The sequence below is a fragment of the Camelus bactrianus genome, chromosome 12, assembly GCF_048773025.1.
Source record: "Camelus bactrianus isolate YW-2024 breed Bactrian camel chromosome 12, ASM4877302v1, whole genome shotgun sequence".
Classification (NCBI taxonomy): Eukaryota; Metazoa; Chordata; class Mammalia; order Artiodactyla; family Camelidae; genus Camelus; species Camelus bactrianus.
Window position 1 is genome coordinate 66,654,806 of NC_133550.1, and position 24,218 is coordinate 66,679,023.

The following is a 24,218-nucleotide window of genomic DNA, read 5'->3' on the forward strand; positions in this document are numbered from 1 at the left end:
GTCCGTGGGGCATCCAAAGAGGCTCAAGGACACCTCCCAGGAGGCCCAGTTCCTCCATCCAGCGGCGGCCTGCGGGCCCCACAGCCGAGCAGACTCCAGCCCACGGATGAATCAGCAGCTTCGGTGGAAAAGGGAAGACCTGGTAAGAGGGAACGTCACTGGCAGACTGTCTGGGCCAGAGCCGGAAGGGCTCTGGAGGGGAGATCCGTCAGGCAGGCACCTCCCTCGGCCCCCACCCTGCGCTGCAGCAATCCCCACGGAGACTCCGACTTAAAGGAACAGCTGCTCCTTGGCCAACCAGTCTCAGCTGTAGGCGGACACCGGGAAGACACCCACCCCCACCCCCACCCCCACCCCAGCACTCGGAGCCTCGCAGCCCGCCAGACTGACTCTTCTGTTCACTACAAATGGTATTTCTTCATGACAAATAAATCCTGATGCTGCTCTTTCCCCACAAGGCGAAAAAGCCACAGGCTCCGGCAGGAAAAGCTGGGTTTCCACGCCAGCTCTGCACCTGCTCCGTGACGGCGGGCAAGCAGCGTGGCCTCCCTGATCCCCCGGGCCTGGCGGTGGCCGCAGACTGCCGGAGACCCCGGGCATGGAAAGCCCGAGCCTGGCACAGAGCAGGGCCCACAAAGGTGGGTGTGTTCAGATCCGATGAAGTTTCAAGATCTGCTGCAGCCCTATTTCTTAGAAACCCAAGACCTCAAACTGTTGCTGGCTTCTTTCTCCAGAAACCACTTCACCACAGTGACTGAGGCCTCACACTTGGGCGCTGGGAGGACAGACCTAATCCAGCCTTGAACACGGGGAACCTGAGGGCCAGCCAGTGCCAGGGCCCTCCCTAGTCCTCACGGGCAGTTCAGCGGCCTGACCAGGACTGGCCAGGCCCCCTGACTTACAGCCCACACCCCTCCTCGGGGGGTGTGGGGGGTGCCTCAGCCAGCAGGCTCTGGGGGACTGAGCCGCATGCAGAAAACCTCAGACTGTTTACTTCAGCCACACCACTGCCAAGGATCCAGGGCTCCACACCAGCTCCTGCCCCCTGCCCTCTGCCGGGCCTGAGGCCCACCCACTCTCACATCCTGTCTGGCTCCAATGGAAGGAAAACAGAAGGGGCCCCAATGGTCAGGGGTCCAGGTCAGCGAGCCTGATTAAGACAAAGGCCACCTGTCAGCCTCGGGGGCAAAGGCCAGGAGAGCCCGTAGGATTGACAGCCACCTCCCCAGTCTCACAGGCACCAGGTGGAAGGATGCTGTCAGCATCATTCTGCATCATTGCTTTGATGTTCCTGCCACACTTTTACAACAGCCAATGCCCAATTCATGCTCCTACAGATCCCTGCAAAATTAGACCAAGGTGCTATGTTATTCCTAGCAAAACTCTCCCATAACTTTGTTTACTTTCAGCTCCCTCTGAGCCCAAAGCCCAGCAAAAGGTCTCGGATAAATGCCAAAGATACCCACACCGACTGCTTCTTGGTCTCGCAGGGGATACAGAAGCAGCTCTGGCCGCGACAACAGTGGTCAGGGCTTAAAATCCCACCACCTGCCACAGTGAAGTACAAGTTCGCTATCAGCATCCCTCGGGGTCAAGCATGGCCCCCCTCAGGCACTCCCTTTTTATTCTGTGAGCAGAAGCAACCTGGTGGTGGTACCTCGGGCACCCAGACAGCAGCAGTGATGACAAGGGCCTAGGCTATCATTTGTTGACCATCTGCCACGTGAGCGCTGGGCAGAGCCAGGTACATCATCTCACTAAACTCTCCCTGGCAGTCTTATTTTCCCCACCCCGTTTCACAGAAGAAGAAACTGACTCTCAGGAGGTTAAAGAAGGAGCCCAGGATCGCAGAGCCAGAAACTGCCAGGTCCTCAGGTGTGTCAGACCCCTGCACTCAGGCTCCTGGAAAATGCACTGTGCTCTTCTCCAAACCTGTGCCAGCAGAGGAAGCAGACAATGAACACAACGCACTCAGCGGGCAGCTGGCAGCCCGAGCTCTGGGCTGAGAGAGGACAAGGAGTCTGTGTTCAGGAGAGACAAGCTGGAGAAGACACAAACATGCCGATCTGCTCTCTAGTATTCCAAGTGCCTGGCCAGGCCTGGCTCACCATGGTCCACACCAGGGGTCCCATCTCCCAGCTTTAAATGCTGGAAAATCACTTTCTTCCCTGCTCATCCAGCCTGGTTAATGAGTGAAGTCTGAAGCCCCAGGAGTCTGCCAATATCTCCTCCTAACATGAAGGCTCAGCTCACACAAGAGCTCCGTGTCCAGCCCAACGGTCAGGGCCGCCTCCTCCACAGGCCCCTCCCAAACAACATCTCAGAGGGGACCGGCCCACCACACCTAAACTTCCAACTGAAACTCCCAGCAGTCACATGGCCCTCAGAAAGTCCCCCGGGGGGGCACACTCAATCCTTCCCCTACCTCCCAGCCAGCCCCCGGCCCAGGCTAGCGCCACCTGGCCTGGGATGCACCAGCCGCCACTCCCACTCCCACCCCGGTGGCCGTGGAAATGTGTGTAACACAACGTCTGGTGAAACAGCAGAAGCTGGAACTGCAGACACGCTGACCACAGCTACACAGACCACACAGGGCCCTGGAAACACAGACACTGAAGTGACAGGAGCTGCAGAACCTCACAAGGACTGTTTGCTTTCTTTTTCTTGTTTTTTTACTTTTAACATTTTTATTAGTAAGATGATACTACTTTTTCCCATGAATGTATGACTTCTGATGAATGTCCTAAGGTCCACGAGACAGAGAAATAGAAAGGGGGTGGAGAAGGGACTCCCATCTTCAGAGGGATTAAGAGGAGGGAGGGAGAAGAGACAGTCCACGTCCAAATGCTTGGAAGGGTCAGGGGCAGGGTGAGAGTTCAGACTCACAGAGGCACAGTGCAGTGTTAGGATTCCAGCCAAATATGCCCAAGTAAAGGCCCTGATTCTATTCCTCCCTAGCCAGGTCAGGTCATTGAACCTCTCTGAATCCCAGGGACTCCATCTGTCATATGGGTCTAACCTGCCCGCCTCCCAGAACCAATGGTGAGAACTGGGGGGAGAGGCCAATACAACAGTCCTTCATGAGCCATAAGGTTCTGTCCACGTGTACGTTCGTGGGGGCCCTCTGCACTGCTGCTCTGTATGTCTCTGTCAGCAGTGTGGCTGGCTCAGATGAGGCCACTGGATCCCAACCCTGCCAGTGTCCCTAAACCATGTGGTGCAGCAACTGTGTGAATAAACACATGAGAGGTAAATGGACACTTGTGTGGCCTGTGAAATCAGTGCTGTCTCTTTCTCCCACAGGTAAACTCCCTGCATCCTTTCCCAAGGCCTGTCCAGCAAGAAATCCCCTGGGTCATAAGCCCTGGGAGCTGCCACTCCAAAAGCGAGCTCCCTGATCTCCAGGACTCTCTCCGTGTCTGTCTCCCTGCCATCTGGCCACTGCGGCAGCGGGTTTCCGGGCCCTTGAATCCAGGGACAGACTTAGGAGAGAGATGCAGTCCCCAGATGCCCGTCCGCTCACTGCGGCAGCACCACGGACAGCTCCGGGCCCGCGGCTTGCCTTCCCTGCGGGGCTGGGCCCTAGAGCAACAGCAGTGATCAGTCTGTTCTCGTGACTCAGGTAGTTCTGTTCTGTGAAGCAGCCAAAAACACTGATTTAGCAAATCCTGAGCTACTACTGCTCCTAGGGAATACGGGGTTGGGTTCTTGCAAGTTCCTGGTTACATTTCTGTCAACCAGTCAATATATAACTTAGTCCCATGTGTTTCTGTTTAATGACACCTTATTTAACGTATATCGGGTCAGCAACATTAATGGGCCACCAGCACTAGGTGCCTGAACGAAGCCTATTTAACACATATTTCCCCATAAGGCCCATCACAGGCTTCTCGTGCTGGGCGTAGACAGCACTGTACGCTTGGGGCCACTTCACACAGCGAAAGTCACTAACGAAAAGCACAAGAGTGCAAGCACATGGCACTAAACAGACCGCGAAAGGGAGGAGCTGAAACAAGGAGACGGGGCGTCGCCTTGTCCGACCTCAGCCGGGCATGTGTGTGACTCTGTGTTTCCCACCACTCTGCGCGTGTCTGCAACTCACCACAAAAGCAACAAAGGTACTGATTTGGGGGTTCAGATAAATTGCAGTGAGTAGGCAAATTCGAAAATACAGAATCCATGAATAGTGAGGATGGGCTGTATCAGAAAAACTGGTTATCTGCCAGCTCCAAATGGGCTGAGGGGGATCCAGCTGCCTCCCCTGCCTCGACAGACCGACCTGCCTTCCTCAGTCACTGTCTCCGAACTGCATAACTAGGGAAGCCCTTTACAGACCAGTGCTGCGGGGCTGTGTGGGGAGGGCGTGCAGCTGCATGAGGCCTGGAACCCATGCCCCACGCCCAGCTGAGATTCCCTAGTTCATTCTGCATGACCCCAGATGGGTGACATAACATTACCAACAGCTAACAGCACTCACTGAGGGATGAAGAGCAGCAGTGATGGCTCACATCTGCCCTGCACTCTACAGTTTATAAAGTATAAAGCCCTTTCACCTGTTACCTCTTCAGATCCTCACGGCAACCTGATGAGGTGGGGATACCCTCAGTTTGGTTTAAAACCTCAGTCTTCAGTTTAAAGATAAGGCAACTGAAACTTGGGGATCCAGAGGCTCGACAGTCTCTGGGGCTCAGAACCAGCCCCTCAAAACAGAGAGCTCATATCCTTCAAAAGGTCCCCCACGAGGGCACGTGCAGGGCCCGGAGTCTTCCAGCCGCTTTATAAATGAGCAGACTGAAGGGTCACCTGGTAAGCAGCCAAGACATCAACTCAGGCTTCCAAACCTTCTCGCTACACATGAGCCCCCAGGAACTCCCTCTTTCAGTCTCCACAGAGATGAGACAATCCCGGGTGTTCATGACAGCACCTGGCACTTCCCAAACATTCAGTGGATGAAGACCGCTACTGTTGTGACTATGGATAACTTGGAGTCATTTCCCATTAACCAGGCCTTTAGAACAGTCATGAATTGGATTTCAGGGGTATTCCTTGAAACCCACCCCAATCCTTTTCTAAACCATTAGACCACATAGGCTAAGCAAGCTATGGTAACATCCTACTTAAAACAGCTTACAGCCATTAAAAATGATGGTCGTTAAATAAAAAAAAAAAAAAAGGTCATGTATTATAGTAAACTGTCCAAGAGCTAATCCCCAAAAAAGCTACTACTACTTTGGAGTAGTAGGCCGAGAGATGTTTCTGAGAGGACGCTACCAGGTCTTCAAGAAACAGACAGCTCCAATGCTACCTGCACATTTTTAGAACCTAAGAAACTTTTTAACAAGGAGGGATAGCACTGACTCCAAAAACAACACACACGCACACACACACTTACAGAAAATTACAGGCTAATCTCATTCATGGATATAACATAAAAATCTTAAAGACAATATTTAAAAGAATCCAGCAGTCCATTAAAAGCATATGCCATGACCAAGAAGGATTTAATTCAGAAATACAAGAATGGTCCAATATTAGGAAATCTACTCATATATTCACTGTATATTCATAGTTTAAATAAGAAATAACATATTATCTCAACAGACGCTGTGAGAGCATTTGACAAAATTCCATACCCATTCTTGATTTTTAAAAAAATTCTCCAAAAAATAGGAATAAACAGATATTTCCTTAATCATGAGATGCATCTCAACTAGAAAAAGTTAAAAACAAAATAAGTATCACCACAATCCATTACTATAGGCACACCTTGGAGACACTGTGAGTTTGGCTCCAGACCACTGCAATAAAGCGAATATCACAATAAAGCAAGCCGCACAAATTTTTTGGTTCCTAGTGCATTTAAAAGTTATATTTATACTATACTGGAGTCTATCAAATGCACAATAGCATTATGTCTTAAAAAAAAAAAAAAAACCTTAATTTAAAAATCCTTTATTTCTAAAAAATGCTATCATCTGAGCCTTCAAGTCATAATCTTTTTGCAATAGAGACATCAAAGATCACGGATCGCAGATCACCATCACAAACAACAATAATGAAAAAGCTTGAAATACTCCGAGAGTTACCAAAATGTGACATAGAGACCCAGTGAGCAAACACTATTGGGAAAATGGTGCCAACAGACTAGCTTGAGGCAGGGTTGACATAAACCTTCAATTTGTTTAAGAAAAAAAAAGAAAGAGGAGAAGAAAATCTGCAAAGTGCAATAAAGCAAGGTGTGGCCATGCTGACACTGTGGTTAGACAATGACGATATTAAGAATAAAAGAAATTGTGATGGTAAGGTAAAATTAACAGCACTTGCAAGATAATATTATACCTGATGTGGAAAACACAAAGAAATCTATTAAAAAGTTATTCAAACAATAGGAGTCATAAGGTATCTGGGTACAAAAATGACCAGTACATCCAGAAACCAACAGCTTCAACCTAAGTCAACACTCCCGGTTAGAAGATACAACGGGGGGATTGGGGATATTCTGTTTAGAGCTAAAAAGAAAAAGACTCGAACAACTGAAAAGGTTTACCGCGTTCTTAGCTAAGAATATTGAAATCATAGAGGGAGCAATTCTACCTGATTTGATCTATTAATTTACATGACCCAACAGAAAATGCGAGAGAATGTTTTAAAATAAGAACAGCAGGAAATTCAGAAAAAGTGACGTGAGTATGTGATTCCTACCAGATAGTGAAACATACTAGAAAGCTAAATCTCGTGTCACCATCAACCCAAACTACCCATCACCCTTCAGTGCTGCAGGTGTATAACCCAGGCTGTTGGATGCCTCCACCCTGCCACGTGGGGAAGGTCGACTTGCAGGAGAGAAAACCAGCCAGAAAGATGGGAGGACAAAGCTGGGGAGAGTGGGGGCCACAAACCCTTAGTACTGGTCATCCCTAGTCTCCTGGAGGCTTGAATTTTCAACTCTTCTACAGATTGTTAGCCAATAGATTTCTCTTTTTGTCTAAGCTACCATGGATTGGTTTCACTTGTAACTGAAAGAACCCTAAAAAAACACAATATTCAAGAATCATTCAACTCCTTAAAAAAACAAACCAAAAAACCTCCCTTGACCCCACATCACCTCTTGCTGCTGTCTCACTAGAAGCTGACTCCGACAGAAACTTTTCAGCCCTCTCTTACTTGGACAGGTGTGTTAATTTACAGACTTGTTAAATTCTTCCATTGTTTTTTGTTTTTGCTTTTCTGCAGAACTCTCTGACTTCATCTCTGCATTGTTTCATTGATTCTATCTTTAAATGTACCCGGAATCCAACCACTTCTCACAAACCACTCTTCCACCCAGGGCCAAGCCACCAACCATCTCCTGCCTGTATTACTGTCCCAGCTTCCTAACTGGCCCCTAGGCTTAAATCAGTTCCTGTCACTTCCCAGCTCATAATCCTCCATGAAGCTTCCTTCCTTCCCTCCCCCTGGCTCTTTACTTAGACACCACCTTCTCAGGGACGCCTTCCCAAACCACCCTTTTTGAAATCGTAAATCCCACCGCAATAGTCCCCATCCGCTTCCTGCTTTATTGTTCTCCAAGGCACCTGTCACCACGTAGCTTCATATACATTTTACCTAGTTATTTTGTTTGCGTTCAGTCTTTCCCCAGTACAGGAGCCAGCAAACTTTTTCTGTTAAGGTCCAGAAAGAAAACAGCTAAGCTCTGCAGACCGTATAGTCCTGTCTCAACTACAGAATCACCCACAGCAAAACAGAAAGGAACGGGTGTGGCTGTGTTCCAATAAAAGTTTATTCAGAAAAACAGGCGGAGGGCTGGAGCTGGCCTGGAGCCGCGGGTGAGCATCTGCCTTACTAGAAGGCGTCTGTTTTAACAGAGGCCCCACGGGGAAGGCAGCTCCGTGAAGCTATGAGAATTTTCCCTCTTTGATTGTTTTGTTCACTGCTGTAAACTGAGTTCCTAGAATAGTGTCTGGCCTATAGGAAAAAAAATAAATATTGGCTAATTAAATGAATAAATGAAATGAACTAAGTGATTAATGAAAGCAAGGTGGTACCGGTGCACGATTAGATCAATGGAACAGAACAGAAAGTACAAAAACAGAATGAAAACATGCGCCAAATTTTGTTTATATTACGACTCACACAGCAAATCAGCGGGATGAAGACAGTTCACCAGTTGGTCTTGGGACAACTGGTCAACTGAGGAAAAAGAAAAAGGCTGGGCCCCTGCTCGTGCCAGAACCAATTCCAAGAACGTAAAAACTTCTGATTCGAAAGTAAAATCATAAGAAAATGAAATAAACCACGAGTGAATTTCTTTATTCTCTCAGAGATAGAAGAGCCTTTCTAAGTTGAACACAAAGGCTGTCAAAGAAAATGATGACAAATCAAACTACATGCAAAATTTCTGGAGGCAAAACCCCACACACCATAAACAAAGGGAAAATAAACAGCACGCTGGAAAAATTAGTGGAACTCTTAAATGAAGGTTACTTTTCTTAACAAACAAGTGCCATACAATGCATAATAAAATGAAGCTGAATGGAAAAGCAAAAGGAGATATAAATAGCTTTTAAAACAGGACAACATGCTCGGGGTCACACAATTAGAGAAACGTAAATGAAAACCACCTGTCAGATCTGCAAAAATCTAAACACTTGACAACACTCCAGGTTGAAGAGGCTGTGGAGCAATGGGGGCTTCCTATCAGCAGCAGGAAAATAAACTGATAAAACCCGCAAGGAGAGACACTGGGCAATAAAACCACAAACACGTATCCCTTTGACCATTTCACTCACAGGAAGGCCTTTCCTGCAGTCTTACTCCCACACGAGCAAAATTATGTACCTAACTCCTAGAGCACTGCTGGCAAAGTACTGGAATGGTCCCATCAAGATGAAAGTTTAATTAAATAAATGAGGAATCATTCATTCACAAAATGGGATACCGTGTAGCTTTTAAACAAGAATGGAAGCTTTCTCTCTCTGACTCTTCTCAGATCTTTTGGGGCTTTTTTGGGTTTTTTTTTATTCGTTATTGAAGTGTAGTTGATTTACAATGTTTCAGGTGTACAGCAAAGCAGTTCAGTTATACATATGCATACATATATATTTTTTCAGATTCTTTTCCATTATAGTTTATTATAAGAAATTGAATATAGTTCCCTGTGCGCTACAGTAGGTCCTTGTCTTCTCTGAGCTTTTGAATTTTGTGCCCTGACAATGTTTACTATTCAAAGAGTAACAAAAAGTATTTTTTGTTTTGCTTTGGTGAGGGCTGGAGGGGAGGTAATTAGATACATTAATTTTAATTTTGTTTTGTTTTCTTTTCTGCTGCCAAAGCGAGCAAATTCTAATTTTTTTAATAGAGGTACTGGAGTTTGAACCCAGGACTTCATGCATGCTAAGCATGTGCTCTACCATCGAGCTATACCCTCCCCACCTACAAAATTATTTTTAATTTATTATTTAAAATAACTATCTTTAATAACAAGGTAGTTACTTGGGAAAGTGCTTATGACAGAAAGTTAAAAAGAAAAACCAAAAAACAAAAAACAAGCCACAAAATTGTACATAATGCTTGAATGAAGGAAATTGCTTTTTTAAAAAAAATGCCTAAGAAGAAAAACCAAAAGGAAGTAACCCTTAGTGGTTAGTATTAAGAGTGGAGGAATTATAATTTTTTCCTGTTTTTCAAACATTCTGTAGTGTATTTATGGCATATTATGCACCTCAAGAACACTGAGGACCCCCGTGCCCGGGCACCATGCTGACCGCCCACATCCTCCAGCTCGCCCTCCTGGAAGGGGGCTCACTCCCCAGGGAGGACACTGTCTGCCCAGGTCGCAGAGCGGGCTGAGCTGGTACTTGAACCCACCCGTCCACATCTTGCTTAGTGTAGGGCAAACATTTCCCGGGCGCCACCGTTCAAGGCTGGGTGCTCGGTGCTGGTGTGGATGCAGGCTGTGTCCCCTGAGCCCACACAGCAGGCGCTGGACCTGGTCGGGGAATCAGGGAAGGTCCCTGGGGAGGGGAGTTTCACCTGAGGGATAAAAACTAAAAGTTAAGTGGGCAGAGCAGGGGGCAGTGGCGGGGGGTGGGGGGGAGTCGAGCCCCTCTTGGTGAGGCCAGGAGAGGGAAGGGGTCTAGCAGTGAGGACACCACATGGGAGCCAGAGCCAGGGAGGATGCAACCTCAAGGGGCCTTCTGGCTGGGCTGGGGGTTTGTGTTTATCCTCAGAGGACTGGGGACCCCTGAGGACTTTGGGATGGAGGCCCTGTGCTGTGGGGAGAAGGGACAAGTGTAGGGTGACCGGCCTGTCCAAGGGCCTCTCTTAGGGCTGGCCCCTCCCAAAGGCAGCAAGGGGGTCAACTGGCCTCTTTGAGGAGAGTCCAAGACAGCCCTTGGCTGCTTCCGCCCCCAGGCAGCCAGGGCAGCATGAATAGGCCACTGTGGCCCCTCAATGGGCCTTTCATCAACTCGTGCCTCTCAGTGCCCCTCAGGCCACAAAAGACAAAGAAGCTGAGCAGGGAGGCCCTGGGCTGCCCTGATGAGGCACTTGGATGGAGAAGAACTGGTCAGACGGGTCCCGTGTGAGCAATCCCACAGGCCAGGCCAGCCCTCTGCTCCAGGAAGCACAGGTTTCAGTGATGCAAGGTGCTCACACCAAGGGGGCCATCACCTGTCTGTTCCCTGTCTTCCTCGGGGATGAGTCCAGCCTCTTCCACCAGACAGCCCCCTGAAGGCTGCGGTGTGGTCCCCCATACCCGGGCCCCCGCCTTTCTTCCCAGACAAACGTGCTGCGTGTCACCAGGCCACCCCTTCCCTCACTGTGGAGTGTCTTCCTGGACCGCACCACGGGACCATCCTGACCTGGCCTGTGCCAAGTCCCTGGGGCCATTCCCCATGACCCTGCCCCAACATGCACCTCCCACTGACCTACCTGTACCCAGCACCTGACCCCGTCCACTCTGAGTGCCCACCTGAGCCATTTTACCTATTTGATCTTCACAACGATCCTCTGAGGTAAAGTTACTACCTTCCTTTAACTGATGAGGAAACTGAGGCTCAAGGTCTGACTCGCCAGTCACACTGCCAGCCTGAGGCAGAGCCAGGCCACAGCCCAGAGCTGCCTTCAAGGCGGAGCTCTTAGCTCTGTGCTATGGCCTGTCACACTAACCACCCATCTGAGTGTCCCCTCCCACCACAGGCACCCTGCTGGCTCGGTGAGCAGGTCCCCAGCACAGGGTAGGGCCCACAACAGGGAGTCGGCCAATACTGAACAGATAACTACGAGTTCACTCGGAGAACACCACAGCAGCTCTGAAACTCAGCCCAAAGCCACTTCACAGCCCCTTTTCATAATACGGGAAGTTGTGAAATCCTTAAAGTGCTTCCACAGCCCTCAGGTCACACCCAGGAGGCCCTCATCCAGGTGACCCAGCAAGATCGTAGTGGGAGCTGGGACTGGAATCCCAGTCGGGTTCAGTCAGCACCCAGTCTGAGCCTGCTCCGTGCCAGGCATCGCCCGAGGCCCCGGGTGCACTGAGGAACAAACCCAGGCCCTGGCCTCAAGGTCACTGTCATGCAGCAGGGGCTTCAGTTCCCACGCTCACAGTTCCCAAAAGCAACCCTCTGCTTTCCCCAAAATAGCAATGTCTGCAAACCCCTACAGCCCTGCAGCCATTGTCACAGGACTCGGGCCACTTGGCCCCACTAACTGTCCCAGACGGCTAGGCAGCTACCAGGACAGAACAGCAGCTCTACATTCAAACTCCCATGTCCTAGGAGCTCGTCAACAACGTGGCCTGACTCCAACTCCGACTCACTGCTTTGCTCTGACACATAAACGGGCCCCCAGGACGAGATGTCATTCTCCGGAGCAATCTTCCGGGGACACCCACACCAGTTGTCCCAGCCCAGACAGGAGCCATGACCGGTCCACCCCAGCTCCCACCTCCCACCTGGGCTTGAGAGCCCTCGGTCACTGACCCGTCAGCACACCACCTCCTCCCACCTCCACCGCAACGTGCACGCAGCGCGAGGCACGTCGCAGACTCCCAGAGCCTGCGCCAGCACTGCGAGGGGCGCTGGCAGCCCACCGGCTCCCACACTGGGCTAGGGCAGCTGCTACACCCAGGAACCCCAGGCCGCACGAGCGCCCTCTCACCCACGGGGCAGGCTCAGCTGGACCAACCCACCCGACCGTGAGCCCAGGCGGGAGGGGCCACTGTCCTGCTCAGGGCCCAGCACCCACTCCTGCAGGCTCTCAGGGTGCGGGCTGGTGTTTATAAAGCACTTGCAACGTGCCAAGATGCAGAGCTGATGGCACACTAGGAAGCTAGGATTCAAGGGCAACCCCTGGGCCGCAGGCAGACGCCAGTGGACAGCTGAGCCTGAAGGTGTTTCACCTCCTCGGTCACCTAGCACAGTCCCTCCCTCCTGAGACCAGACAAACCCTCCTGCAGGTGGCCTCTCACTCAGATCCCCTCATTCAGGGGTCTCAGGGCCCTTCTCAGTCCCAGCCCTCTGCTACGCTGCTTCCACCCCAGGAATGCCCACCCCCAGGCCTACCTCCTCTTTCACTTCCCTCCTTTATTCTCGCTTCTCCTAAGATGTCCTTCTCTGGGAAAACCAAAGGGCGGGGTTCTTCATACACTAGCCTGGGGCCAAGTCACACAGGAAAAAGGCACCAAATGCCTCTCCCTGGACAAATGGATGTCTGAGTGTGAGACTGGACAGGCCACAGCCTGGAGTCCAGGAGAACTGAGTCCAAGACCCAGACTGACTACTGTGGGGCCCTGAGCAGGGCCTTCACCTCTGGGTCTCATCCTCCTCATCTGCCAGCAGGGTAACACCCCTTCCCCACGGGGCCGCTAACAGCGCGACACCATCCTGGGCCCACAGTAACGGGGGGCGGCCGCTCCAGTGAGAGAACTGCCCTGCTGGACGTGCAGGGAGGCTCCCAGACACAGAGCGCTGGCTGAAGATGACCTCATCCCTGACCCAGCTCAGGCTGACTCCTTGGGGTTTACTGCCAGGAGTGGGAGCAGGACGAGGACTCCCAGGAGCTGAGCGACATCTAATGAGGCAGCTCCCTCCTCCCTGCAATGGGAGGAATCTGGAAGCCAGGGCCCCTCCTCCCTGGCAAGGGGCAATCGTGGGCATCACCCAAGGCAGCACCGGCCACCACAGACAGCGTGGGTCAGGACAGACCTGCACGCAGAGCATGACGCTGCCGCTCTGGGTGGTGGGAGGACGGGGCCCCGGTTTCCATCTCTGGGGGTGGGGGCAGGCACGTGAGTCCTCCTAGTTCCGCTTCTTCCTATTTCATTTCTGTTGTTCGTAAACCAAAGCACACAAGCGGCACTGACCTCCCTGAGGTGCGGAGTAACTGGCCCTGCTTTCGCAAGTGGCTTGGTTTTAGGCAGTAAAAGGGGTGGACTGGTGAACACGCATCCCAGAACCACAGGCTGTGAACAGTGGTCCGGGTCAACCTTCCTGTCCCCAGATGACCTAAGAGGAAACTGAGAGGGCTGGAGAGGGAAAGGGCCTCGCCCACAGTGACTCCACAGGCCCCCCCGGATTTGACCAGGGCTGTCACCTGTCACAGGCAGCCTCCCTGACACTCCGATGCTCTAGGTCTGGAGGCTGACCTCCGCTGACGGTGGCGGTAAAGCAGTGATCAGTCTTACTCTGCCAGGAAAGCAGAGGCCCAGAGAGCAGCAGTGACCTCCCCCAGGCGGCACATATTCAGGGAAAATTCACTTCTCGGCCTTTTCTGCCCTCTTCCTTGCTGCCTCTGAGGAACACCCCCCTCAAGGACTCCGCATCTCCGTGATCACGCTCTCCACTCAACAGACACCGCCCCATCGATCCATCACCCACGCTACCCCACGGCCCCTTCCCCTCCCTTGCTCCACCATCAGTCGCACCCTGAGCCGGGACAGGGGATGCAGAGTCAGTGCAGATAACCCTGGAGCAGCCTGCGGGGTGAGGGAAAGGAAGTCACACAGGAGGCTGCACAGTGTCACAGGACTGAGGACAGAAACCAGTGCAGGTGCCATTAAGAGCAAAGGGAGGGGGCAGCCAACTCTATCAAGGGGTCAGGAAAGGGCTGAGAACTGAGAGGCGAGGCTCCCCGACAGATGGGGCCAAGTGTGGGGGAGCCCCCGGAGGACTCACGTGGCAGGGGCCTAGCTGTCAGCAGGAGCAGGTCACAAAGGACCCTGAACTCTGACTTGCAGGTCTTTAAGGGTATCAGCAGCAGGGTCTGACACACTCAGGAGTGGCGGCCATGGGGCAGAGGACCAGGCGCCGTAGCTGGCGGAGTCCCACCCAGAGGTGACATGTGTGGGGACGAGGGAGGGCTCCGAGCAGGACAGAACGCGGCCGCAGCCAGAGATGGCGCTGAGGGAGGGCTGACCCTCGCCCTGGCTGGTGGTCCAGGCATCTGGGTGCTGAGAGGGAACGCGGGAGGGCTCTGCCTAGCCCAGTCTCGGTCAGGCTGAGCTGCAGGGACTGGCGACACATTTCTGGGGAGATGGGAGTCGGAGGGCGGTCAGCAGTGGGGGCTGGGGACCCAGCGGGGGCCTGGGCTGGTCTGTGATGGGTGTGGGCAGGATATGGGGGCAGCGTGAACTGTCACCTTCACCCCACCTGCCACTACCGCCTCCCTGGGAAGCTCCCAGCCCCTGGGAGGCAGGACCAGGCCCAATCCAGCTCTGCATCTGCAGGTACTCAGTCACCGTGGCCTGCAAGAGGGAGACAATGGAAACCACAAATACCTAAAAATGGACACTGAGAGGGGCAGAAATCACAGAGAAGGTGAGAAATCAGCTGGCACAGGGTCTCAGGGGCGGTGTTGCTGTAACGGTGCCCATGAGCAATGTTTCAGGAAGATCTGGAAGGCAGAGGCCCAGGCCTGCCTCACCCGAGGTCCCCGTCACCCTGAGCCTCGATGCCCTCTATAAACAGGGACAACACCCACCCTGCGCCCTCGGCACTGAGTGAGGACCCCCGAGGGCACAGCAGGGCACTTCGTAAATGTTAGGTTTTCTCCTAATTGTCCCGGCAACACACGCGCGTCAGTTTTTCCCGCCTGCCCCAAGCGTCAAGAGACTCGGTTCAAAGCGCATCCAAAGCAAAGGATCTTTACATGAAAGAGACGGTGACAGCACCTCCCTCTATGAGACTGAAAGTCAAGGCCTCCCCTTCTCACTTTGCCAACAGGCGTTTCTCAAGTATTCCCTGGTCTTTCAAGGGAGGCAAAAAAAAACTTCTCCTTTAAAAGACTCAGGCTAACCAGTGTTTGTCCTGCATGCTGTCAGACACAAGACTCCTTTTTTAAAAGGAAGAGGTCTCTCCTAAAGTGAGCGGATGCTGGTCCTGCATGGCCCAGGCTGTGCGGAGGGTCCTCCCAGAGCCGGGCGGCCCCCGCCTCCGCCCCCAGACGCTCTGTCTGTACGTCCACCAGCAACACCCCAGCTCCCACTGCAGCCAACTGGGCCCCGAGGGGCTTCCTTGGGCCTCTCTGACTCCACACGCCAGGCCCGGTCACTGCACACAGAAAATAAGTACCCCCTGCCCTGCCGTGAGCGGGCCTCGATCTCCTCACCTGCACAGGGGCCCCAGGAGGGAGGGCCCACCAGGCATTCCTGCTCCGGTGACCGGTCTGTCAGGGTCCTCTCTGAGCCTCACCTACCTGTCTGTACAGAAGTAGGGATAGGCTGGTTGAATTCTGGATCTTTCTTGTCCATCCCGCTCCCCCAGGACAGGCTGCTTCCAGAGGACATTCTGTTGCCCAAGCCAACACCAGGAGACTGGGAACAAGCAGCCGGGGCAGCCCCGACCCCAGGAGGGCAGAGGAAGCCAGAGTCTGGTCTGCTCCCAGAAGAACATCTGTCCCAAAGCCACACAGCACATCAGAGCAAGGATGCCCCGAGGGCTGCTGGTCACATCCAGGGCTTTCCCCCCAGGGCTCACACTGCACCCAGTGGAGTGGGCCTGGCCTTCCGCTGACCCGGGGGCTGATGTCTGTGGTCTCCAAGGCTGGGTGGTCAGGGGTGGCCCTGAGCTGGCAGTGAGCAGGGTCACGAGGAGTGGAAGGGAGGCGCCGGCCTGGCCTGTGCCCACTCAGCTCCCAGGCCTCCACAGCCTTAGCCACAGAACAAAGGGTCCCTGCATCCCCTACTCAGAAGGCAAGCCTGAATCCCAGGGAGGGCAGACAGGACGGGAGACTCAGACCAGCCTAAAAAAATCAGCCTGATGCAGAAACCTTCGCCCAAATAAAGAGTTTTGTTGCAAGCTATTTATAATAGTGAAACACTGGATCCAAGCTGAGTTACCCAGAAGACAAGACCACATAAGTAAATTATGACACAGCCACTCAAGTATCCTGTAATCAGTTAAATAACGTTTAGAATTTAAACAACATGGAAAATGTTTTAGGAATTTTAAGTAAGAAAGCATTTTGATTAAGAAACTTTACATGTAGGGGGTGGGAAGGGATAAATTAGGAGTCTGAGATTTGTAGATACTAACTACTATATATAAAATAGATAAACAACAAAGTCCTATGTACAGCACAGGGAACTATATTCAATATCTTGTATTAAGCTGTAGTGAAAAAGAATATGAAAACAAATATATGTATGTATCTGTATGACTCAAACATTACGCAGTACACTAGAAATTGACACAACATTGCAAACTAACTATACTTCAATAAAAACAAATAAATGAATAAAAGTTTAAAAATTTTTTTTAATTTAAAGATTAAAAAAAGAAAGTTTACATGTAGAATATCAAGTATTCTTTAAAGGGGCTTTAAAAAGATTGAAAAGCAAGACTTTGCAAAGTTAATAGTGTGTCTCTGGGTCATTGGAACTATGAGTAATTTTTTTTTCCATTGTCTTATACTTTCCAGTTTGTAAAATGTACATGTAACATTTTTTAATTGGAAAAAATCTGTTTTGGGTTTTTGAGGCTGTTTTTTAAACAAGTGTCTCGGTTGGGGCTCCTCTTCGGCAGCCTCAAGGCTTAGCTGGTATTCAAGGCCCGGCCCTTCCAGAGAAGGCGGCCTGTGGATAAGAAGCCAGCGCGCAGGAGGGCATAGAGCAGGGCACAGCTTGTAGGAAGCCTCAGGGCAGGGGCAGAGCAGAGGGCCGAGGGAGGCGCCAGGACGGCTGATCGCCCTCTCGCTTTGCAGAGAATCCCTGAAGCTGTGATCCTTGGCCTCCTTAAAGTGTGAAGTCCAATGTCCTCGGGGTTCTCTGGAAGGACGCAGAGTCCCTGCCTTGGGACAGGACCACACCAGCAGCCTCCTGGGGCTGCTCCAGCCCCAGAAACAGATAGAGGCCGGAACCCACAGACCTTAAAAATAGGCGCAGGAACCGAAAGAGGCACCACTACCACTCCAAACGGCCGCACTTCCTCCCTGCCGCACTGGCCCAGAACCAGCTGTCTGCCTCAGGGTCAGATGGCCCGGGCCCCAGGGAAGCCAGGGAAGCCAGGGAAGCGGCCCCAGCCACTGCAAAGCAGCCTGAACTTCAGAGTGCCAATCCAATTCTAACTTCCACGTGCGGGCCCTGGGCCAGATGTTCCTCTCTTTTATAACAACCACAGCATAGAAGGTCAAAGAGGTGCCAAATTCCCAGCCAGGCACCGCCCCAGCGTCAGCTCCCACGGCTACCCTTCAAGCTGCGTTAGCCTCCCTGCTCCTCCACTTTGAGCCCCTCTCAAAGGCCAGGCACTGCACGAACCCCCGGTCAGCCCTGGTGGCTCCCTTCCCTGTGCCCCTTCAGAACCTCGCACACCTCGACCCGGGTCCTTCCTCAGTCCACTTTGGGCCAGGCTGCTGTGCACACCTATGCCGGCCAGGCCTCAAGCCCCCTGAGGACAGATGTGGGGGTTTCACCTCTGCCAGGAGCTTGGGCTCAGACAGATTCTGCTACTGACTGGCATGTGACTGGGCACATGTTACCTCACCTCTAAACCTGTGTTTCCTCATCAGGACAAAGAGAAGAGTTTAATAGTACCTACCTTATAGGATTATTTTGAGGACAGAAGGAAATAGTGAATGGAACACACTCCTTTTGTCCCACAGCACTCCAGAAGGAGAAAACTCCCTAGGCCACCTAAGAGGGTGTGACAGCCCAGGCACAAACAGCTCTAGCACGCTCGGCCTAGGCAGGGCCCAGACGACCCCTGCAGCACCTCTCCACGACTCACACCCAGGGCACGTCCACGTGGCTGACCCAGGGGCCTGCAGCCCTGCTGACCAGGAGCCTGCCCACACGGCACGCTCAGGCCCACGGCCAGGGCCCAACAGGAGGCCCAAGCCCCAGAAGGAAGTGTCAGGCTACCTCCACCTTTGGCCCAGATGCTCCATCACACAACACCTGGGCACTGGACCAGCTGATTCTCCCCACAACACAGATTCTGGAGCCTCACACAAGCCACCTCGGCCACCAGCTTGGCTCACCTGTTACCTGGAATCATAGGCGGTTTCCTCTAGATAAAACACCAAATCCTGCTCAGAGTGGCCACACCCTGGCTTCTTCCAGCAGGGTTTATACTTCAGCCAAGTCACCTGTGTACCTGGCTCTCTCCCCTGCTCAGCTGTGCCCTCCCACACAGCAGGGATCAAGACCAATCTCTCCACCTGGCAAGGAGCAAGTGCTCAAAAAACGCTTCTACTGCAGCGGCCACAACAGACAAGGTTCAAAAATCAGGTGTGATTAGCAGACACAAGGTCCTGGGTTCAATGCCCAGTACCTCTGTCAAAAATAATAATAAATAAATAAATAAACCTAATTACCCCCTGCCAAATTAGATAAATAAATCATTTTTTTAAAAAATCAGGTTTGGATCTACAAGGCACCTTTCATCATGACAGCCAAGTACCCAACCCCATGGCGGGGCAGGGGGGAGCAGTCACTTCATCTCAGAGACAGACACTGTGACTCAGAAGTGACAATAGCTTGTCCAGGGTCAAGTGTCTCTCCCAGAGGCTCTGTTATACCTTTAAAACAATCTCAGAGAACATGCCACACTTCTGAATAACGTAAGCTTTAAGAAACAAAAATCTGGGAGGTTTAGTGGGTGGAGAGAGTATAGCTCCGTAGTAGAGTGTGTGCCTAGAATGCACAAGGTCCTGGGTTCAATCCCCAGCACCTCCATTAAATAAACAAATAAACCTAATTACCCAACCCCCCAATAAAAATCTGGGGAGGTTTACATGAATTCATCAGTGTAACAGGGTTTCACAGCTGCAAAGCGGAGATGAGAGGGCTACCTGATCACCGGATGTAAGAGGAAAAATGCTCTGGAGGGCACTGTGGGTTCTCACCTGGTGCCTGGGCCGAGCATCCTGACCTAATTCTGCTCTAGGCACGAAGTCATTATTTAGCTTGCCCCTCTCTGAACATCTGAAAACGGAACAGATGGGCCACATGAGCCCTTCGAAGAGTTTAAGATTCCATTCTCCTCGGCCATCCACACCCTTCAATTCCCCATCCAGAAATTAATTCTCTCGTCCATTTGCTGAATGTGCACTGGGCCTCTGCCCTGCACGCACCCCATGCCGGGCACGGAGAAGACTCAGACTTGGGCAATGCCCTGGAGAAGGAGTCACTGGCTAACTAGGGAGACAGCCACACAGACCACCACAGTGCCACGGCCATCTGACCATCCAGCGGACATGCAGCCAGGACAAAGAGAGCACAGGCAGAAGGACAAGGAGCTGAGGAAGGGTTCCCAGGTGCAGCCTGAGCACTGAGGCCTGAAGGGAGACCTGCAGGTGTCTGCAGGGCAGGTGAGGAGGGGGTGGCTTTCCAGGCGGAGAAAACAGCGGGCATAAGAGCGCAGAGCAGGAGAGCACTATAGGGACTGAGTTCTGGGGGGCTGGAGGGTGGTAAGATGGGGAGACCCTGTGTGTGAAGGAGGACTGGAGGCTGGGAGGGGAGACACAGCAACAGAGCAGCCACTAGGCTCTGCTCTTGGCCCACTACGGGGCAGGCCTCCTGCCCAGATGCAACGCAGAAGGTGCAGCAAGGCCTGGCTGGGCCCAACTAGGGGGACAGACTCTAGGGTCAGACTGACTAAGGGTCAATTCCAGCTGTACAACCTCCTCGCTGGCCATCCCTGGGCAGTTTCTTGCCTCTCTGAACCTCAGGCTGCACCTTGGTGAAATGCAGATAATATTCCCATCTGGCAAAGTCAGTATCAAACTGACAGAGCCCGCATAAAGCACTGGGCACGCAGTACGAGCTCAGTAAAGGCCAGGTGCTAGAGCAAATTACTATTGTTCTCAGGGGACGGCACTGCAGGCTCCTCAGGCAGGGTCCGTCTAACGGGGCAGGATGCTCAGAGGACAGCAGGAACGTGCTGACAGGGGAGTGGGGAGGGGTGCCAGGAGCTGCTGAGCAAACAGGGCTGAGGCGCCTGGAGCAGATGGTCCCTCAGATCCCTCCCATTTCAGACCTTCTGTGCCAGGTGTTGGACGGCCTGCCAGGCAGGCATGCACCTGGCACACAGTCGGTGCTCAAGGAATGTTTCCTGAATGATTAATGAGGATCCTTCAATTCCTGCTCAAAACTAAGTAGTGACACCTTTTCAGAAGAGACCAGAGAAAACTGTGTCCTCGTCCAGCCCCACTCTGTAGACATTCTACCCTCACCCATGAGGAAAGCTTCATTCCAGGGCAGGTTGAGCTGAGACCTGCAGGGTGAAGTGTCATACTAAGCCCGCCTCCGACAAAAAAGGAGGGTTCAAATATATTTCCTCTCCTCATCCAGCCTCCAGGGCGTGGCCTGCTGAGGGGGGCGTGGGACACCTTGTGACCTTAGGGGCGATACGCTGGCTCTTTGGGATTCAGTTTCCCCAAAGGTGAGTGGAAGCGGGGCTGGTAGAATCTCTAAGGCTGGCATTCCTTTCTCCCTTCACAAAATGCTGTCGCCCCCTCAGAAATCCCTGGCCCAGACTGGGATGAGGGTTGGGTGGCGGGTGGCTGACAACGTGGTATGAAGTCATTCTCACATGAAGAAGGGAGGGGTCTTTTCAGAGAGAAAATGGCAAACCTGACACTACAGGGGAGGGGGGCCCCACCTGCTTCAGTCTGAACACGATCCATCAGTAGCCATTACCTCACACTCAACCAAGCTGAGAGACCCCACCCACACCTGCAGCTCCATGCTCCTTCAAATGATACAAGGCACCCCTACCCCACCCCACAGGCAGATCTGGGACTTCGGGCCTCCTTAGAGCAGAATCACACCCAGAGAGGCAGTGGGAGCAGGGCTGGGTGGGTTCAGGGGGCCAAGGTCCAACAGGTCCCCAGTTAGAGCTAATGGACAAGCCAAACCGCGGGTGCAGAGAGGTGCGGAAAGACAAAGGCTTCAGGAAGCCGGAGACATGCCCTCCTGGCGAGCTGGAGATCGTGGCCAAGGCGTCTTACAGGCAAGTCTGCCCAGAGCCCACGGAGCCCCGGCCCTGCCATGTTGGGCTATGGGTCTCCCCAAATCCAGCGCCCACACTCCCTGCAACGGCACTGAGGACCCCGGGGAGGGTTTCCTGGAGGAGAAGGAGGCCAGGCAGAGCCACGGAGGGGAAGAAGAGAGACGGGGCAGACACCCGGATGGACGGACAGAGGGAGACACCGAGTGACCTGGGCAACAGAGACAGAGGAACGCGAGCGTGCAGGACCGGTCTCGGAACCACAATCAGAGGCAGAGACGCAGGGGCACAGGAAAGATCCAGACGCGGGGACCTGGAGGCGTGAGGACGACGACGCGACACGCAGGGAGCCCCAGAGACACACGCAGAGACAGACGTGCGGAGGCGCGCATACCCCGGCGACGCGGGGCCCCGGCCCGGCCACGGCCTCGCCCCCAGCCGACCCCACTCACCGAGGCCGCAGACCTCGCGGCGCAGGCTGAGGCGGCCGCGCTCCTCAGCTATGGCGCGCAGCATGTGCTGCAGCGAGCGCTCCTCGGCCTCGGCGCCGCCTGCAGGTTCGGGGGAGGCGGAGGCGGCGGTGGGGAGGGCGGGCGGCCCGGCCCGGAGCCCCGCGGGCGCCGGCGCCGAGGCCCGGCCCGGCGGCCGCGCAGAGGCCATGCCGGGCCCCGGCTCATCGCCCGCGCCGCGCCCGCGGGGGCCCCCGGCGCGCCCCGCTGCCCCCGCCCCGGCGCCGCCCGCCGCGAGCACCAGTGAAGCCACAATCCGCCTTTGTGCGCGTCGCCGCCGCTGCCGCCCGCCGAGCCCAAAGCGGCGAGCGTACCTCCGCGTCGCCGACGCCGCCCGCGCGCCTCCAGGCCACCGCCTGCCCCGCCCGGCCCCGCCCCGCCCCGCCCCCGGCCGTCCATGCCCCGCCCCTTTCCCGCCCCCATGCTACACCTCAGCCCTCCAGGCCCCGCCCCTGGCCCGCCAGACCCCCACCCAGACTCTCCAGGTCACGCCCCTGTACCCAGACCCCGCCCCCTGGCAGCCCCTCTCTGCCCCAGGGCAGCCTTGCTTTGACTTAAGGAGCCGGCTCCCTAGCCCGCTCCCAGCCAGCTCTGGCCCCGCCCACCCCAAGCGTCCAGCCTCCGCTGATCTCTGACGCCCGCCACTCTCTTCCTCAAATGGCTCTCGCGATCCCGCCTCGCCCACCTGGCCGTCGACCCTTCCTGACCCCTCCACGCCTGAGCCCACCTTCTCCAAGCCCTCCCCCTAAGGCCCTCCCAGAAAACCCCTCGGGCAGTTTGGCGTCTCTGAACCCCTCCCATCGCCCCTTCCGGTCGTCCCCCCACCGCCGCTGCCCTCCCACCGCCGCCGCCCCGCGAGAGACTGACTTTGTCACCCGCCCTCCTCATTGCCACCCTCCTTTTCTCCTCTGTCAAGTTGTCAAGACCTGTTTCCGCTGGGAACTTTCTCCGCAGAACCCAGAAAGAGGTCACCCCTCCCCCGGAAAGAGGTCTCATTGGGGGAGGACTGCAAAGCCCTTGCCGCCCCCACTGACTCCTTCTGACAGTGCAGGGTGTTAAGAAAGTCTGTGAGCCTGTTTCCTCAGCTGTAAAATGAGGGTCTCCCTCTGAGTGTTAAAGATGTATGAGGGGGTCGAGGGGTAGGGAGGTATGAGGTCAGCGGGCATGTGATCCTGGTGAAGGCCAAGGTCCAGTGGGCATCCATCCCAGTGCTGGCCTCTGCTGATGGCGAAAGACCTATCAGCTGGAGACATTCCCCAGACCTCAACCCTGGTGGCCCCTTCCTAAGGGTGGAAGAGATGGACATGGAGAGAGAGTGCTGGGGATTCCCAGCTGCCTCCATCTCCGATGACGTCCCCTGCACTCTCACTGGCCTCCGGTCCACAGACCCATCAAGGATGGTCCTGCCTCCAGGCCCCACCCCCCTTCCCTTCTCCCCAATCCTTGTAAGACTTACTTTCTCATTTCCTTTGGATCCCAGTGTCACCTCAGAGAGCCTTCCCTGACCGCCTTACCTAAAACACCACCTTCCCTCCCCCTCTGACCCCTTCCCCTGCTTTGTTTTTCTGCACAGCACTTACCTCCTTTGACATCACTTAATACCTAGGTGTTCTGATTGTTGTCTGTCTTCCCCACTGAGGAAGGGATCTGTCTTTTGTACAACTATTTTCAGTGCCAGGAAGGATGCCCAGTATAAAGTAGATGCTCTGTAAATAAATGTGGGCTGCATGCCTGAAGAATGAGAGGCCTGGTAGGGACGCAGGGAAGCGGAAGAGGCAGTAAGGGGGCTGGAGCCGTGGTGTGGGGGAGGAAATGCCGGGGTCTGGAGCCTGCTTCAGGCCTCACGGCCAGTGCCATGCTGTGAGTCCCTGAGTGCCTCAGGACAGGACCCACACGTCTCATCCCTCTGTGTCCCCAGCAGCAGGCAAAGGGGGAGAGTGGCAGGGTGGGAGGCTCTGTGAAGAAGTGTGGAGGGGAGAATTAATGCAGCGATTGTCCCCCAAGTGTCCCTCTTCTCCTCTGGGCCTGCTTCACCATCTGTGAAGGGAGGACACTGGCCTGAGGGCTATGGTTCTGAGTCCGGACAACTGGGATTTGGGCTGGTAGAAATGGGAAAGGCTGAGCAAGGGCTCTGAGGCTGGCAAGTCCAATGGTCAACTCTCTCTCTGTTTCCTCAAACTCCACAACGACTCCTACCTGCCCCACTGCCGTCCCTTTGCTCCTGTGCTTCCCCTTGATGGAAATCCTTTCTCCTACACTATGT

At 53.9% G+C, this 24,218-nt stretch overlaps 1 protein-coding gene across 4 annotated transcripts in view; it reads right to left on the reverse strand.

Annotated features, from left to right (window-relative positions):
- The window catches only part of KIAA0930 (KIAA0930 ortholog), a 34,995-nt gene extending 12,029 nt beyond the window's left edge, over positions 1–22,966 (reverse strand). The window contains exon 1 of one of the 4 annotated variants that reach the window (XM_074375700.1): positions 22,882–22,966. In XM_074375700.1, coding sequence (XP_074231801.1) covers positions 22,882–22,951 — 70 coding nt within the window. In that variant the 5' untranslated portion in view covers positions 22,952–22,966. Of the gene's footprint in view, positions 1–33; positions 74–21,898; positions 22,179–22,269; positions 22,370–22,881 lie in introns of those variants that run through there. The other 3 variants (XM_074375699.1, XM_010960167.3, XM_074375701.1) reach the window with 3 other exon arrangements.
- Between the last annotated feature and the right edge of the window lie 1,252 nt (positions 22,967–24,218).